Source organism: Acartia tonsa, chromosome 2 (genome assembly GCF_053477335.1).
Source record: "Acartia tonsa isolate MP-2025a chromosome 2, ASM5347733v1, whole genome shotgun sequence".
NCBI classification, from domain to species: Eukaryota; Metazoa; Arthropoda; class Copepoda; order Calanoida; family Acartiidae; genus Acartia; species Acartia tonsa.
In genome coordinates, this window is record NC_137261.1 from 16,671,622 (window position 1) to 16,689,184 (window position 17,563).

The 17,563-nt window shown below is 32.0% G+C and overlaps 1 protein-coding gene across 1 annotated transcript in view; it reads right to left on the reverse strand.

The window, feature by feature from the left end:
- The window catches only part of LOC145312406 (spastin-like), a 50,030-nt gene that overhangs the window by 3,084 nt on the left and 29,383 nt on the right, over nt 1-17,563 (reverse strand). The window contains exons 9-13 of the mRNA XM_080151641.1: nt 14,633-14,694; nt 10,942-11,034; nt 8,061-8,161; nt 3,421-3,569; nt 2,503-2,640 (exon numbers count right to left, since the gene is read on the reverse strand). Coding sequence (XP_080007767.1) covers nt 2,503-2,640; nt 3,421-3,569; nt 8,061-8,161; nt 10,942-11,034; nt 14,633-14,694 — 543 coding nt within the window. The remainder of the gene's footprint in view (nt 1-2,502; nt 2,641-3,420; nt 3,570-8,060; nt 8,162-10,941; nt 11,035-14,632; nt 14,695-17,563) is intronic.

The window sequence follows — 17,563 nt, forward strand, 5'->3', positions numbered from 1 at the left end:
AGTGTTATTCAAATGTTGTCAATAATTTAATTTATTTTTCTAAGGGGGGGGGGGGGGTTATTTAAGTATGAATTAAATGTAAAAGTTCCTTTAATCTTCTTGGGTGACGTAGAACGTTGTGAACTTTAGTTTAACATAAAAAAGAGATATTGCTAAAACTATTGCTAAAAATTACCATAATTCAACGGATCAAAGCCCATATTCACTAAATACCAACAACAAAAAAGCATACGGCCATAAGATGAAGAAAATCAATATAATTGAACAGATCAAGGCCAAAATTTAAAAAATACTAACAATACAGCTTACGGTCATAACAAGAAATTTTCAAAATTACTATAAATACATAATGAAGGATCATATCACGAAGATAAAAAAAACGCAATTAAGGGGGATGAAAGCCAATATTCATTGTTAAAAAGTATGAATATATAAAATGAAGGTAGGCATCCATAAAAACTAGATATACTTTATTTAGTCGTCCAGCCAAGTAGGATATTAGAGTGACCCAAATAAATATCAAGCCATAGTATTTCTTTCCGCTCTTCAATCTGAGCCAAATATTTTGTTTTAGAGTTGGGGGGATTTTATTATATTTATATATGTCGCCAGCCCAATCCAATTGAAGCCTGCAAGAAATACACCGATCTACCTACTCAAAGACTGCCACAAGTAGACCCAATACCCCAAACATGAAAACTTCAGCTTTAAATTAAATTTAACTACGTCGCCTAGAAAAAAAAATCAGCTTATTTTCGGCTGAGAGTTAGGTTGCCAGTAACTAATAACATTTTTACAATAAAAAATAGCGTTTTTCAGAATAAAAATATTCATAAAATTCGGTTCAATTTTGCGTAGTACTTTTGCTTCCTTTTAGTTCATAATATTTATGAATATGGGCTAAAACCAGAAAAAGGAAAACACACAGTTTCTGTGAGAATAAGATATCTAAAATCTATAAGAGAAGGTGTAATTCTATTTTCCATTATGATTGCATCTATAATTTTATTACAGAGTACAGGGCAATAAAGAATAAATTGTTTTTTTTTTACAATTTACATTTATTAATAAAAAAGGAAAATAAAACTATAAAGAAAGAGAGCTGGTGTATTCTACATTATAAAGTAGTTAGGGTCTGATGTTAAAGATCTCGAAAATTAGTTGGAATTCGTTGTTCTTTTCCTAGAAGCTTTATTTTATACATTTCTGGAGGTGTTTTAGGCTTTTTTAAATCTCCGCCCTTTCCTATAGGCTGGGGGGAAGTCTACTATTTTAACATAAATTACCAATACTCATTATTATTGCTTCTATTTTTTGTGTAGCTGAACTATTTTTCTAGTCTTTCCAAGACTTAATTTTATTTCAGGCCTGTTAAGGAATACAACCTTATGTTTAGGTTTGGTTTTTGTAAGAGTTTAACCCCTAAGAAATTCTCTGGGTACACCCCCTTTTGAAAAGTATCTTGTCTAAATTAACAACATGCATTTTTCTGCATAAGATTAACTACTTGGGGTGGTAAATATTTTCTCAGGAATCTAAAGAGATAAGACAATGGCCGATGTTTTTCAAAATTATTGCAAAATGTTCTTTAAATTATAAAAATCAATGAACAAACAAGTTAGATGTAAAGTAAATATCTTTAATGATTGTTTATAATCCAATGGACTGTAAACCCGCGACCGTGGCTTAACACGTAGTACATCCGCTTGTCGTCGTGGAGTTTGAATCTTGCCTCAACACCGCTACATAACTAAAGCCATTTAAAATAGTTCCTACTGCTGCTATGTTAAATGCCCATCATTAATAGACAGAAATAAGACTTTCATACAAAGATCGTGCACTAAAAGAGTTGGTTGTAAGACTAAATTCAGTTTAGCTAAACATCAGCTCTACCTTTAAAAAAAAACCGGCTCCTAATTCCCAACTGCAACCTTTCTTTTAAAAGTTGCACATTCACAAATAAACTTCTTTTGCAATTTGGTTAAAAGGATATATCTCTTTCGCTAATTTTATCATTAAAAAGTTTAGAATTAAAATTCATCTGGAAAGTACAATTTAAAGCAGATTTTTTTCTTTTGCGAAGGATCTCGTTAACCGCTGAACCGAAATGGTCCTCCTGTACACTGAAGCTTCATATAAGTCCTTGCACTGTTTTTAGGCAATTTCTTTTAAAGTCTGGGGTTTAGGCTAATTTTCAGCACTCAAATATCCCTTTGAATAGAACGCTTCAAGACACTTGGGGCGCAACCGCTAGTTCTAAATAAACTATCATTCGTCAGAATTTTATAATTTGTCATTATGTTTCTTTTTTTAAATGACAAAATATTAAGTAAATTAAGAAAATTTCAGAAACGTTGAGAAACCAAAATGCTACAAGATTAGATTTCAATATACTTTTTGAAACAAAAAGGGATTACTTTAAAATCCAAGAAAAAATAGCCAAGATAGGTTAACTACGCTAATAAAAAAATAATATGAAACAAATTTCAATCCTATATATACCTGGCTAATTTCATGTTCAGATAGTTCATTGTACTGTTTGTCCATGAGCTGGTGCAGTAGAGAGTTGCGGTCAGCCCGGCTGGGCATACGCACGTATATACGTTTAGAGAATCTTCGCAGCACAGCTTCATCGAGGTCCTGAAAATTTATTTATTTCAGCATTGATTAAAAATGTAAGAGTATAGTCCCTTTCGTGGCAACGCTCCTTAGGCAATCACCTAACCCAATATAACCTAACCTAAAATAACAAAAGCCATTTAAAAAATACGACAAATCGCCCCTTGAGGGGCGTTGCCACGAAAGGGACTATACTGTTAGTATGAAACTTTATGTGGCGTGTAGAGGGTTTTGCCAAGGGAAACGCGGAGCATACCCAAAAAATTTGACATCCTCCTTACTTTTTTAAAATTTGCGCGCAAAGCACACCTTTTTTATTTCAAGGGGGTGTGACTCTTTTACTTGACACCCCCTTGGCTGCATCATAGTTGTAGGAGGGTGTATCCACCACCCTTCATTCTGCTAGGGGGATGTCAGCTGACATGTCAGCTACGACAACTCTACTCAAACTCGAAGAATTGTTCCCTTAACACAAAGTAAAATCATCTCTGTCGGTATGTGTATCTAGCTGTCTTAGTGTGTACTGAGGGATCTCGCTAACCAATGCACCGATATGTTTCTCTCTTACAGAGTACCCTTTCATAGGTCCTGGGAAGGTTTACATCTTTTTGAGGGGAGGGCAAACCACCATTTCAAGAGAAATCACACAAAAAAAAACATCTAGCAACAGAATAAAAAATTATTTTTGGTCAACAGCTGATCTTGACATATTTGAAAAAAAAAAATTTTTACTTAAACCTAAAGGCCTCTAGGTGCGTTGCCGCTCATATAATTGATCAAAAGAATAACAGTGAAGTTTACCTGAGGTCTATTAGTAGCCCCCATGACAAGTATTCTGTCCTCTGCCTGGCCTCGGAGCCCATCAAACTCCAGAAGGAATTCAGTTTTCAACCTCCTGCTAGCTTCATGCTCACCCTCTGTTCGCTCACATAATAAACTGTCTATTTCATCTAGAAACAAATACAAAGTTAATAAATTATTTGGTGCTTTCCCTCAAATTGCCTATGGAGCACAGTAAAAACAAATTTAAAGTATGTTGGGAGGAAGGTAGTGTTTTGTTCTTTATGCCAAACACCTTAACCATTCGGGGGCTATAATATTAGGTGCCCCTGCCCTGTACTCAATATAACACAACCTTACCCAGCTTAGGTTACAATTGGCACCGTAAAAAATGATCCCGTCTCTCTCTCTCTATTTTTAAATAAGGGGGCAGGGATTTGTTTGGTCGACTAGGCACTTTTCTGTAAGTAGAGCAGCAATGTAATAAGTCAATAAATTAGCAAGTTATATAGGTAGTAACTACGTAGTGTCGTATTGTATACGCTAGTTTGTCTTATCTTATTGATAACAGTTGATTACTTTACCGCTTTTATATTCTGAACTGTTATCATAATTTATAATGGTTGCGTTAATTATGAATTGGATATGCTTATACTTGTTGATAGCAATTTTATTTACAAGATTAAACCAAATCTGGATGTATAATAAAAGAAAGGGACCAAGTCGAGAATACGAAGAAATCAGAAATAGCTAAGATACAATAATGAGTTTTTTCTCTTGCTGTCCGAGAAGCTGTTGTATTCACATTAAAGTAAAAGAATAGATGGGACACGAGCTATATGTAAATCTACCACGGGGGTAGAGACCCTGTTTTGATTTTCAATTTGAATATCAGGTAATTGTGTTTGAAATATAAACACAGCCAAGTCGCTGCAAAAGAGCAGAAAGCTGGCAGACGAAAAAGGTCCCCAACACTTAGTTAACTTGGTTATACTGATAAATCTTTAGTTTTCACCTCTTTTGTTTAAGTGGGTTTTCTTTATTTAGATGATTTATCGATACAATTTTAATAGGTGAATAGGTTGAATTTAGAATGTTATTTAAGCAGCTTTTTAAGCTACGAAATCAGACCTTCTTTCCACAGGTAGGGAGGGGACATTCGTTGACTTAACAACTTTTGGGACTTGATTGATTTTGATTGGTTGGACTATTAAGTTGAGTGGCCAACCGTTTCAACCATTAATCTACAGAAAGGTTATTTAGCGTATCATTATTGGGGATACTACCAATTTATCGGCCATTATCTTATCCCTTTAGATCCCTGCCTTCTTTCATATTTCCGACTCGATAAAACAAAAGTATCCAATTCCAAGTTTTGTTATTTTGCAAAGTTAAATTACTTGAGAATTTATTGCTTTCAGTAACTATTAACAAACTTTACAATAAATGAAACACAGGCCAATAAAAATCATGTGCAACCAATTAAGTTAAATATTACCCATCTCTTAAATGATTAATAAGTTTAGTTAAAATGATGTTTTATATCAGGTATGGGTTTTTAGCTACAATTTAACTATTGTATAAACATAGATTAGTCAGTTTGGTGGTTTGTCATCATGTGATCAAATTCAATTTTCTTAGGCATGAATAGATATTACAATTATTTGAGAATATTTCTAAACTTAAAATTGAATAGTAGCCAAAAAATGTTTTTATTTACAATGACAACAAAGTTTTCCTTATTAAATATTTAAATCATAACTGGTGCTTAACATTTTTGTTTCAATTCAAGAACACTTTATTGAATTAACAATACTTAAACATTTGGTAAAAGTTTTGGTTTGGCCCAGGAAATACTTATATTAAAGGTTGCACTATACTTGTGCACATAAGACTGGTCCAGTTTTTTTTAATGCTTAAGCCAAGCAATGCTCATAATACAGGTTGCACCATACTTGTACACTTTAGACTGGTCCAGTTTTGTTAATGCTTAAGCCAAGCAAAGCTCTTAATAAAAGTTGCACCATACTTGTACGCATTAGACTGGTCTAGTTTTGTTTGTGCTAAGCAATGCTTATATTAAAGATTGCACCATACTTGTGAACATTAGACTGGTCCAGTTTTGTATGTAATATTCATTAATAAATGTTGCACTATACTTGTCCAAATTAGACTGGTCCAGTTTTGTTTCAGCCAGGCAATGTTTATACTAAGAGTTGCACTTGCACCATACTTGTGCACATTAGACTAGTCCAGTTTTGTTTGTTCCTAGCATTGCTTGTAATAAAATATGCACTATACTTGTGCACATTAGACTGGTCCAGTTTCGTTTGTGCTAAGTAATGCTTATATTAAAGGTTTTACCATGGTTTTTGCATATTAAACTGGTCCAGTTTTGTATGTAATACGCATTGCTTATAATAAATGTTGCACTATACTTGTCCAAATTTGACTGGTCCAGTTTGGTTTGGGCCACGTGACACTTTTTTTAAAGGTTGCACCATGCTTGAACACAATCTGAATGGTCCAGTTTTGTTTCTGCCATTCAATGTTTATACTAAGAGTTCCACCATATTTGTGCAGAATAGAATGGTCCAGAATTCTTTGTAACTTATCAATACCACTTCATCAAAAAACCACCTAATTCCAATATTGCAAAAAAAAGAGAATATCCGATTCAGTGGTCCAATAACAAATTGGCCATTTCAACCTTGAAAAGAAATTGGCCCAACCTAATAAAGATGCAGTATTGGACAAAACTTTCAATTTTCCAATTTTCATATTTCATTGGGTAACACAAATGCCAAGTTTTTACCGTTTGGAAAATATTGCTACTGCAACTTATTAATTTTTGTTTTATCAAACGGAGTTTTAAACACAACAGTACGATAAAAATAAATAACCAATTTTTTCCCTTACAGACAATTCCCAATGTATTCTTTTAATTCCTAAATTTGTCACTCGCTTGACTTAGTAAAATTAATGCCTTTTTTTCCAATCTTCAGTTAAGATCAGGGATCTTAAGGGATAATACAATAAACGATAAAATATAGACAAAGTTGTAAATTGAAATGTGAATAAATTAATATTTAAATCATCTAAAAATATTATTGATTAAAAGTCCAACTAATTAGAAGAAAGCCTGCAAGATATACAATGATCTAACTTCTAAAAGACTGCCGCAAGTAGATTAATTACCCCAAAGTTGAAGCCTTCAGATTTTATATAAAAAAAACAGTTGTAGGCATTTCAAAATTATGAAAATTTTCAGCCTTTAAATCGGTATATTTCTTGCAGGGTTCCTTTAATTGAAAATATGATAGAAAAGAACACAAAAATGGCATTTCTTTGCAAGACTAATAGATTCTACGACACAGATGTTTTATTCTATACAAAGAATAAACTTGATAAATTGATCTTTAAAGTTTACAAAGAAATGTATTATATCCCCAGGAATGCAAAGGATATTCATGAAAATTCAATTAATGCGTTTAACTAAATATACCAATTTATCGTAGGAATAACCTATTATGTGCAGTGAATTTCGACCTTAATATAAAGCTTAATGTGCAGTTAATTCCCCCACTTTTATTTTTGAAATAAATTGAATATAGCTGGGGAGGAAATTTTATTTTCCTGTGCTTACCCTTGCGGGACTACCCAATGACCCAAATAACCTAACCTAATCTCATTAAAGTAATTAACAAAATAATGCCCTCCCTTTAATTTTCAATCAATTTCAAAACACCCCCAAAATTTTGGATTTACAATTTTTACCCCCCTCCCCCCAAATAAAAAAAATGCCTCTATAAAATAAAGATTATACCCCCAAAATTTTTATTTTCAAAATTTTACCCCCCCCCCCCCCAAATAAAAAAGCTTGGACGCCCTTGTAATCATCTATCCCCTAATTCCTGATTTGCAATATTCTTTTTTTTTGCACTGTAGTAACTGCATTACATTACTCTGAATTCTTTGTTATTCAGTGTCATATCACATCATCAAACACGGAAAATAAAAGAATGTATGTAATACTTCAATATGTTGACTTTTTTGTACATTTGCTTTATTAAAGAGTGCTACATCAATTACCTCATACGGGCAGGGACACTTAAACGCCAGGTCCAACAACCCAGGGTAATGTATCTTTTTCTGTCGAAACCCACAAGTTATTAGGTTTAGTAATACCCATAAGACAACCAACTCTCTGATTGCACGACCATTGTCCTAACTGTTCATGGTAATGGCTTTGCCTGATTAGGGCCAAAACATTCATCCTACTCTAACTATTAATGTCGTGTGCCTCTCACGAGATTGTTTAGTCCTTTGACACTGTACATAATTATTATTTGATCTGTCCTTAATATTTTATTCATATTATCAGTAGGAACCATTTTTAACATCTTTAGCAATGACGCGATCTTAAGCCGATATTCGAACCTATCTAATGTAAATGAAAAAGTTATTATTCAATTCAATGACTGCATGCTGACCTAATTGACATTTCTTATTTATTTATAGAGTAGCTGCTCAACAAAGATTTTTGAATTTAAAAAAGTATAGTATATTAGTTATGTGGGGGACATGTCCCAAAAATGTACCAATTAATATATATTACCAATAATTAAAAAAGATTGATCCATGTAAAATAAATCAATTACCTATAAAAATGATGGAAGGTTGCATTTGTCTTGCAGCTGTAAACAAAGCTCTCACCAACTTCTCCCCCTCTCCAACATATTTAGATGTCAACGTTGATGCACTAACAAATAGGTATATATTAGTCAGGGATCTGAAGGGATAAGACAATGGCGAATAAATTTATGTACATCCCCAATGATGATACATAAAATTACAACTTCTCCCCCTCTCCAACATATTTGAATGTCAACGTTGATGCACTAACAAATAGATATATATACAATATTAGTCAGGGATCTAAAGGGATAAGACAATGGCGGATAAATTGTTGGACGTCCCAAATGATGACACACAAAATTACCCCTTCTCCCCCTCTCCAACATATTTAGATGTCAACGTTGATGCACTAACAAATAGGTATATATATGTCAGGGATCTAAATGGATAAGACAATGGCGGGTAAACTTATGTACATCCCCAATGATACCCTCAACTAAATGAACCATTAAATCAATTAATTTCAATTTAAGTCCCTTAAGTTGTTAAACCAACGAATAAGACAACTTTATAATAAAAAGCCCATTGTCCCCTCCCTCTCAGGTATATATATTAGTATTATTATTGTCACAAAAATCTAAGCTAAATTTTAATCTTTTGATTCTTTGGAATTCCCGAAATCAAAGAATGGAAGCGCTGGAAAGTGTTATGTGTGACGCCACAAAATACGTCTATTATCTGTCTCTTTAGGGGTTTCCTTTCCCACTTCACTAAACTTTCCTTCTTGTCAAATGTAAGGTAGAGTTTTAATAGAAAATGGGATACCCTTCAACTGATATCAAGCAGTGGCGTGAGGTAGAGGGGTGTAGAGTGGTGCCAACATCCCAATTAAAATTAAAAAGTAAAAGGCTTCCTCCCTTTTTTATCCTTTAATGTTTTAAAAGCCCCCAAGTAAATTGCTGTGCTTGCCTCTAAGATAGAGTGAGTTAGCATATTTTTTATCATGTTTTATTATGAACATCAAATATTTGTAAGATTGAATAAATTAATATTTCATATCAACTCTGCGCATGCAAAATTTGCAACAAAAACAGTATTTGCAAATAAATCTGCTTTTCTGCATACTTTAAAAGAAAACTTTGAATTGGTGATGAATTCATTGGTCTTTGTTTGAAATCTTTTTTGAATTTTTGCAAGACATTTAATTTCAAATAAAAAGATGTCCAAAATGCCAAATTAATTATTAATGTAATTTTTTTTTCATTTTATTTGCACTTTATTTACGTTTGTTACTCGTCTAAATAGAACAACACTATGAACAAATCTAGTTATGTTTTGGTACCTGATTTTTTCTAAATATATTACTTAAAATACTGCTTTCTTATTCGTCGACTCAACAACTTTGTTAGACTTTTATCGAATTTTCATTGATTGATTCATGTAGTTGAGTGTTCAAACGTTCTAACCACTAATCTTAATTACAAAAGGGGTAATTTTGTGTATCATTCTTGAGAATGTACATCTATTTAATGGCCATTGTCTTATCCCTTTAGATCCCTGCAAGGAAATGATTATACAGTACAAAAAATGGAACCATTTCCCCACCAGCGAAAATGATGCAAATACTTTGATGCGAATTGAAAATAATCCTCTTAGAGGAATAAATGAATTCAGATTATAAAAGGTCGATGTTCGATTGAGTTTGTGAAACTTAAAAAAATAAAATATTAAAATTTTCTCATTCATTCAATTTAGATTCCAATCCAATAAATCTTTTAAAGTAAAGTTACTATAAAACCAGAGTATGTTTAAAATTTTCTCATTCATTCAATTTAGATTCCAATCCAATATATTTTTTAAAGTAAAGTTACTATAAAACCAGAGTATGTCTAAACGTAGTTTGAGCAATTTCAAAAATATGAGACACTTTTAGTAACAGATCTATAATATAGATGTATATACAGATAACTACCTCCCTCATTTTTCCAATGACCTTTTTCGTCTGCTAGCAAATTGTTTTCTGCTATTTGACTGTGTTAATATTCACCACACAATAAGTTGATTTTCAAAGACCCCATTGAGAGTTGGAACAAGAGCATTGCGTTATGGAGATACAGTTATTTAAACCCTACCCCCATTGGTGTTTTACTCTAATCTTCCAGTATTATATTTATTTTTCCTAAACACAAATAAAAATCTTTACTTTACAAGCATTCATCTATTTTAACAATTTAATAACATAATTTGACCAAAAAACTGTCTACTCTTACTGCATAATTGTACTCTACTATTCTCTAGAAAAATGTACTACATAAGGACATTAGTGTTCTTGTTGACTTCAGAAGATAAATCAAATTCAATATGTTTTGGCACATTTCTTTCAAAATATATAAAAAAAATGTGAAATTTAATCTACAAATCAATTAATGAGATTTAACTCAATCTCCATAATTGAAAAGTTTTACTTCAGATATTTTTCATAAGTTGCATAGATCTTTTTGTTGAATTCATATATACATGGAATAAAAAATATGGGAATCTTAAATTTATAAATATGTATTTTTTATTATGCTTATGTAAAAGTAACAAAATCGTGTTTGTCTCTGTAATCGCTGGACCGATATGGTTCTCATTTACAGTGTAGCATCTCATAGATCATGGGAAGTTTTTAACTACTTTTGGGGAGGAAAACACCACCCTTCCAAGAGAATTCGCACCAAAATATCTTTTTTAATACTAAATAAAATTGAAAGGCTTCTAGTGGACTATTTTTATTATTCGATATTATTGAAATAAATACAATAAGTAATACATTAAATTAGATAAATTGGTGAATAACTAAATATGTTAAGATCCAGCATAATAAAAACACTATTCTTAGGAAGTTAAACAAAAAATATTTACCTAATGTTAAAGAATGAAGAGTCAGATTCGCTGGCAACAGCTCTTGCTAACATGGTTTTACCATTACCAGGAGGTCCGAACAGTAACAAACCCCTAAAACAAAATATTAGCTGGCAACAGCTCTTGCTAACATGGTTTTACCTTTACCAGGAGGTCCAAACAGTAACAAGCCCCTAAAAAATAATATTATCTGGCAACAGATCTTGCTAACAAGGTTTTACCATTACCAGAGCTGGATCTTTAAATCGTTTTTATTGTGCGCTGAATTGGGGCGATTCAGAGGTGAACCGTAGGTGCGCTGATGGTGCGCCACAGCGCACCTATAAAACATTAATTTTTAAAAGATTTTCGGCGCGGTGTTGTATCGCTTGCGCACACACTGCTTTATTTTGTTTGTTTACATAATTTTGCTTGTTTACATAATTAAAACTATCAAAATATATTGGATTACTAAAAGTTTAAAAATTCAATCACATTCCAATCTTGTTATTAATATTGCTGTCATAAGTCCCCAAAATAACACATCTTAATGATATTTATAGCTTTAATGCTTTAATTTCCTTAAATTGCTACCTATATGTTTTGCCGGCAACATATCCATACGAGCAGGGCCAACTTTATTACTTAAGACGGGTCAGTATGGTATTTATATAAACCAATATATAATTTACCTAAAAAATAACTATAAAAATGTTTTCACAATAGTTTTGCAATAAAATATTAAAGTAATTAAAAAAAATATTTATTTATTAAATATAAATCACCCGATTTGGCCCGGCAATGCCACTCGCTGAGTACGATTGGCGCGCCGGTACCGCGCCACTGGCCGCGCCAAATCGCCCGTGCCATTTCGATTTAAAGATTGGTATTAATAATCTGATGGTGCGCTGAAATGAATCGCCCCGGTTTCCTATAAACGATTTAAAGATCCAGCTCAGAAGGTCCAAATAAATACCAATCCCCTAAAACAAAATATTAGCTGGCAACAGCTCTTGCTAACATAGTTTTATTATTACCAGGTCAGAACAAAAACAAACCCCTTCGTTCGTTAAATAAGTTTAGTGTCCAAACGTTTCAACAACTATTGTCATCTTCAGAAGGGGTAATTGGGGATGTACATCAATTTATCGGTCAATGTCTTATCCCTTTAGATCCCTGGGACATACCATTTAATTAATCTACAAACTAAATTGTTTTTATGAAAAGTAGCATTGCTTTTTATTATCGATAGGCAAATAGAACAATTAAATTTTCTTTTATGTTGACTTTAGGACTGACATGTCATCCAAATAATATATTCAAATGACATTGAAATAGAATTAGTAATTTTGTTTCTATTTTTATATTTGATAAAACATCTTTTTACTTTAAATCTATCTATCCATGACAGACTATATAGTGCATTATTCATACATTATTAGGCATACACTTTTTAATTTTAGTATTTTTCTTTATTTATGGAAAATTATCTGTAATACAATACGATACATGATTTTCAGTATGGCTAAGAACGACGAAGCCTAATCTGTCCCACTTTTGAGCAAGACGAGTCCCTTTTCTCCCATCTCTTTTGAAGAGATTTTCTTCCCCCTTCCCTTTTTCCTTTTCCCTTTATATGACGTCATATAGGAATCGTCTTGCTCAAAAGTAGGACAGATTGGGCTTCGTCCTAAGAACCGGTTCTAATCCATCTAATATTAAAAGGTTGCGAAGCCATACTGGAAAATGTTTCACTTTCCATAAATGTTTCTCTCAGACATAGTAAGTTAACGCCAGCCAACCTATGCGACTATTAACATAAAAAGTTTGATTATAGAATTGCGTGTTTTTATCCATTATTCTCGTGTTTGCTTCTATCCTTCTCTTTTATTTAATGTAATTGAATACTTGGGGACAAACAGCTCAACTATTCGTTCACATTTCTCATTTTCTATTTTATATTTAATATAGTTAAAACGATGCTTGTCTGATAAATATATAATAAAGAAGCTTTAATGAAAAATTTATGACTCAATAATGCTTCATATAAAAATACTAGAGGTGTTATTGAAGGCTTTTCTTAGGTCTAGGTAACCAAAATTACACATATTATAACTCGTTTCAATTTGAAGATTAACTAATTTATTAGTTTACATAAGCATGGGGCAAAAAAAATAGGGAGTTTCGTCGTATTTTAAGATGCGATAGGTAAATGTTAAAGATTCTCGCAGAATTAGAGCACCACGCAGCGGCTAAAAATTGGAAAAAAGCTATGAGAAAATACAACAAAGACCGCTACTTCATTTTCTTTCCATGATCCGTTTACATATTTGTGCTGCAAGACCAATTTTTCTACGATTTACAAAGGAAAGTGGGAGGTAAGTAATATGTTTGACTCCCCCCCCCCCTCAAAGAGGGTTAATCTTTGGAAAGTAAATAAATTTTCACCACCACAAAAATAATCTTATACACTTGATCCATTAATAAGAGTACATAGCCATAAAACATACAACATGAAACTTTAGGTAATAATTTTCAAAGATTTTTTTGTTATACATTTCTTTGACATTGACTCTTGGTTGACATTGAGACACATAATAATAGTTTTCTCTTTATCGAATGTCTGAGGAAACTTTAATTGGAACCTCTCTCAGGGTCATTCAAAGTTGGAAGAAAGGAATCAATTATAAGATTAACGATCTCTAAATGATAGGGTTTCGAGCCGCAATTTTTAGCAAGCCGTAAAAGAAAAATCCCGCTACACAATATACCGCGTTTTTGTATCGCCTGTGTACTTGAACTCGATCTTTAAATTTCATATTTTATAGACTGCATGGGTCTTCTATCATGGGAACTTTGAATTCGGGACAATCCTAACCATTGCTTAACCTTACCTTTCCAAAAATTATCAGCAAAATATATCTTCTAAATCTTCTATTGCTTTAGTTAAAGGGTGAGCAAAAAAAAATGTGTAGATTTTTAAAATTCAAATTGCGCGGCTTGTGTTAATGGTAGAAAAAAGGAACGCATGTCGTTAGAACCGCTAGGAAATATATTTTTAGGAAATATAAAAATGATTCCTATGCTATGTATAGTTTAGGAGCTACGTGTTAAAATGTCCCAACTGACTTAAAACTTGACTTGCGAGTAAATTTTGGGACATTTTAACATCTGGCTCCTAGATTATTTGTAGCACAGGAACCGTTCTTATATTTCCAAAAAATACAGTTCATAGCGGTTCTAACGGTATGCGTAACATTTTTCTACTATTAACACAAGCCGCGCAATTTGAAATTAAAAAATGTAGGCATCTCATTTTGCAAAATATCTTCTCTAATTTTTAGTTATATTTTAAAATTTACTCGCAAGTCAAGTTTTACACCAGTTTGGACACTTTAACACGTAGCTCCTAAACTATGCATAGCACAGGAATCGTTTTTATATTTCCTGGAAATAGACTTCTTAGCGGTTCTAACGACATGCGTGCCTTTTTTCTACCATTAACACAAGCCGCGCAATAGGAATTTTAAAAATCTACGCATTTTTTTTTGCTCACCCTTTAGGACATGCAGTCGAATGGTTGTTTAAAATGCTTAAGGGAATGCGTTAAAGAACTAAAGAACATCTAATCACTAGATTGATTATTGATAAATAAATAATATGCCCAAAATTTAAGTCAACTTTAAAACTATAAAAAATAATAAGTTTTTACCTCGTGGGAGTTCTGAGTCCAGTAAAAAGTTCTGGTCTCAAAGATGGAAGAATAACTGTTTCCTAAAAAAAAAATATGTAAATTTAAACGACAAAGCCCAAATTGTTCCGAATTTGTATCACTTTTGAAAAGTGCGACTCCAGTTACGTCATATTTTTCTTTCCCGAAAAAGGGAAGGGGGGAAGAAAATCTCTTCAAAAGAGATGGGGAAAACCCCCTTTTCTCTTATCTCTTTTTTCTTCCTCCCTTCCCTTTTTTTTCTTTCACCCTTCCCTTTTTCGGGAAAGAAAAATATGACGTAACTGGAGTCGCACTTTTCAAAAGTGATACAAATTCGGAACAATTTGGGCTTTATCAATTTAAACTTGTTTAAATGGTTGGTGTTTGCAATTGAAATTTATTTAAAATATCAAGCCCCTTATTGGCCCATTGATTATTTTTTTCTCAACAATCTGGTGCCCTTGGAATATTAATGTTAATTAGATACATACAAATAAACCCGCAACTCTAAGCAAGTCGTATCACATTACAATAAGATACAGAAAAAATCTAACGTTGTGACCAATAGCGCAGAGATAGAGAGAACAATGGGCTGTTTATTTCACTAGTCCCCAAAGTTTTATAATAGCGTTTTCTTATTTGTTGACTTAACAACTTGTGAGGCTTTTGTGAATTTTGATTGGTTTGTTCACTAAGTTCAAACTTTTCAACCACTAATTTTGATCTACAGATGAGGTAATTTGGGGTATCATCTTTGAAAATGTAAATCAATTTATCGGCCATTGTCTAATGCATTTAGATCACTGGCAATATCAGCTAAATACTTGTAAAATCCTCAACATATTTGGAGTTTAAAGTTTTCGGGATCTAATCCTTTTTGTTTAAATATACAAATAAAACCCTAGAGGCAAAAATGAAATGTAAACAATATGAATTTCAACAGACTAGAAAATGTTGTTTACAAGTGATATTCAAATTTCATTCTGTATTAAAATTCAAATGTGTTTTTATGTAGATATAAAAGCAAATTCGAAGAAAATGGAAAAACTGTATTTTATGTCAACATTTAAGAAGCTTTAACTATTTGTCTAATAATTTTTTAGTGTTAACTTATGCCTTGGAATCTTTTACAATATTGGTGTAAATTATTTGAAATATTTGTAGATAGTAATGAATTCAGTGATCTAAAGGGATAAGACAATGGCCGATAAATTAATATACAATTACATCCCCAATGATGATACACAAAACTACTCCATCTGTAGTTTAAATTAAAATTTTAAAGTCTCCAAAGTTGTTAAGCTAACGAAAAGAAAACGTTATTATAAAACTTTTGGGACAAGTGCAATAAACTATCCCCTCTCACTCTGTAATGATACTTTTGATATATAAGTATTAATATAATATCTGAATTCTAATTAATAATTGAAAAGATCAAGAAATCTTTATTTATATTTTCACGCGTTCGACCATGTACGCATGCCATTTAAATTCACAGAAATAAGTTTTCTGATAAAAAGTGCCTGATCCAAACAAATTATTTTCAGCTGGACAGCGAAAAGTTTCATTTGTGACGTCATTAAAAAAAATATCCATATCATTTTCAGAGGCTTCCTTTCCCACTTCTTCTATAATCCTTCCTTTTTAGAAGTAATTTTATGACGTCACACATGACAATTTCCGATGTCCCAATTTCAGCTGATCTTTTTTTTGCTTTTGTTATGAACAAGCAAAATAACATTGTTTTTGTTTAATTAAGTTCCCTTTTATTTTTAAGAAATTGTTGTATTCTTGACATGATCTGTTTGTAAAAATTACGCAATAGCTGTCCTATTTGTTGAAACAATTGTCCTTGTTCTCACTAACCGCTGAACCGATATGGTTCTCCTTTATAGTAAAGCTTCTTATAGGTTCTGAGGTAGTTTTAGGATATTTTATATTTTGTAAAACAAAGTCTGGGTATGGTTTTGGGCTCTTTATTTCTGCACTTTCATATCCCTTAGAAAATAGAGCCCATAAATGCTAGGAGCGCAGTCACTAGTGGTTGCATAAATAAAGCTGACTGGCAGAAGGAATTTTTAACAGAAACCAATCTCATTTACATCCTCACCATTGGAATAAAATTTGAATATACAGGGTGTTTTAATAGAAACGTCTTTTTTAAATTCTTAATTATGCATAGAAAATAAAACAATTATATAAAATGCTTTATATATTTGGAAAACCTATTCTGGGACATTTATGTTTCAAATATTTGAAAATTATTTTTTCAATAACTTATGCCTCAGAAACCGGTTTTTCCAAAAGCCTTATTTTTGAAGATTTACGGATTTAAGGTTGTGGAAAAAATGTGCACATTTTTAAAATTCAAATTGCGCGGCTTGTATTAATAGTAAAAAAACGTCATGCATATCGTTAGAATCGTCATAAACTCTAATTTCTAAAAATAAATGTACTATTATAAAGTGCTGTTTGTAGTTAGGAGCTACGTTGAAAAATGTGAGAAATGTTGAAAAGTTTAAAAAAAATTTAAACATTTTACCACGTAGCTCCTTTACTATACATAGCACATGAATGGTTCTTATATATCCAAAAACTAGAGTTCATGACAATTCTAACGGTATGCATAACGTTTTTCTACTATTAATACAAGCCGCGCAATTTGAATTTTTAAAATGTGCACATTTTTTCCACAATCTTTAAATCCATAAATCTTCAAAAATAAGGTCTTTGGAAAAACCGGTTTTTGAGGCATAGGTTATTGAAAAAATAATTTTCAATTATTTGAAACATAAATGTCCCAGAATAGGTTTTCCAAATATATAAAGCATTTTCTATAATTGTTTTATTTTCTATGCATAATTAAGAATTTAAAAAAGACGTTTCTATTAAAACACCCTGTATATAGAATCAGTTTTTTAGTAGCAAGGC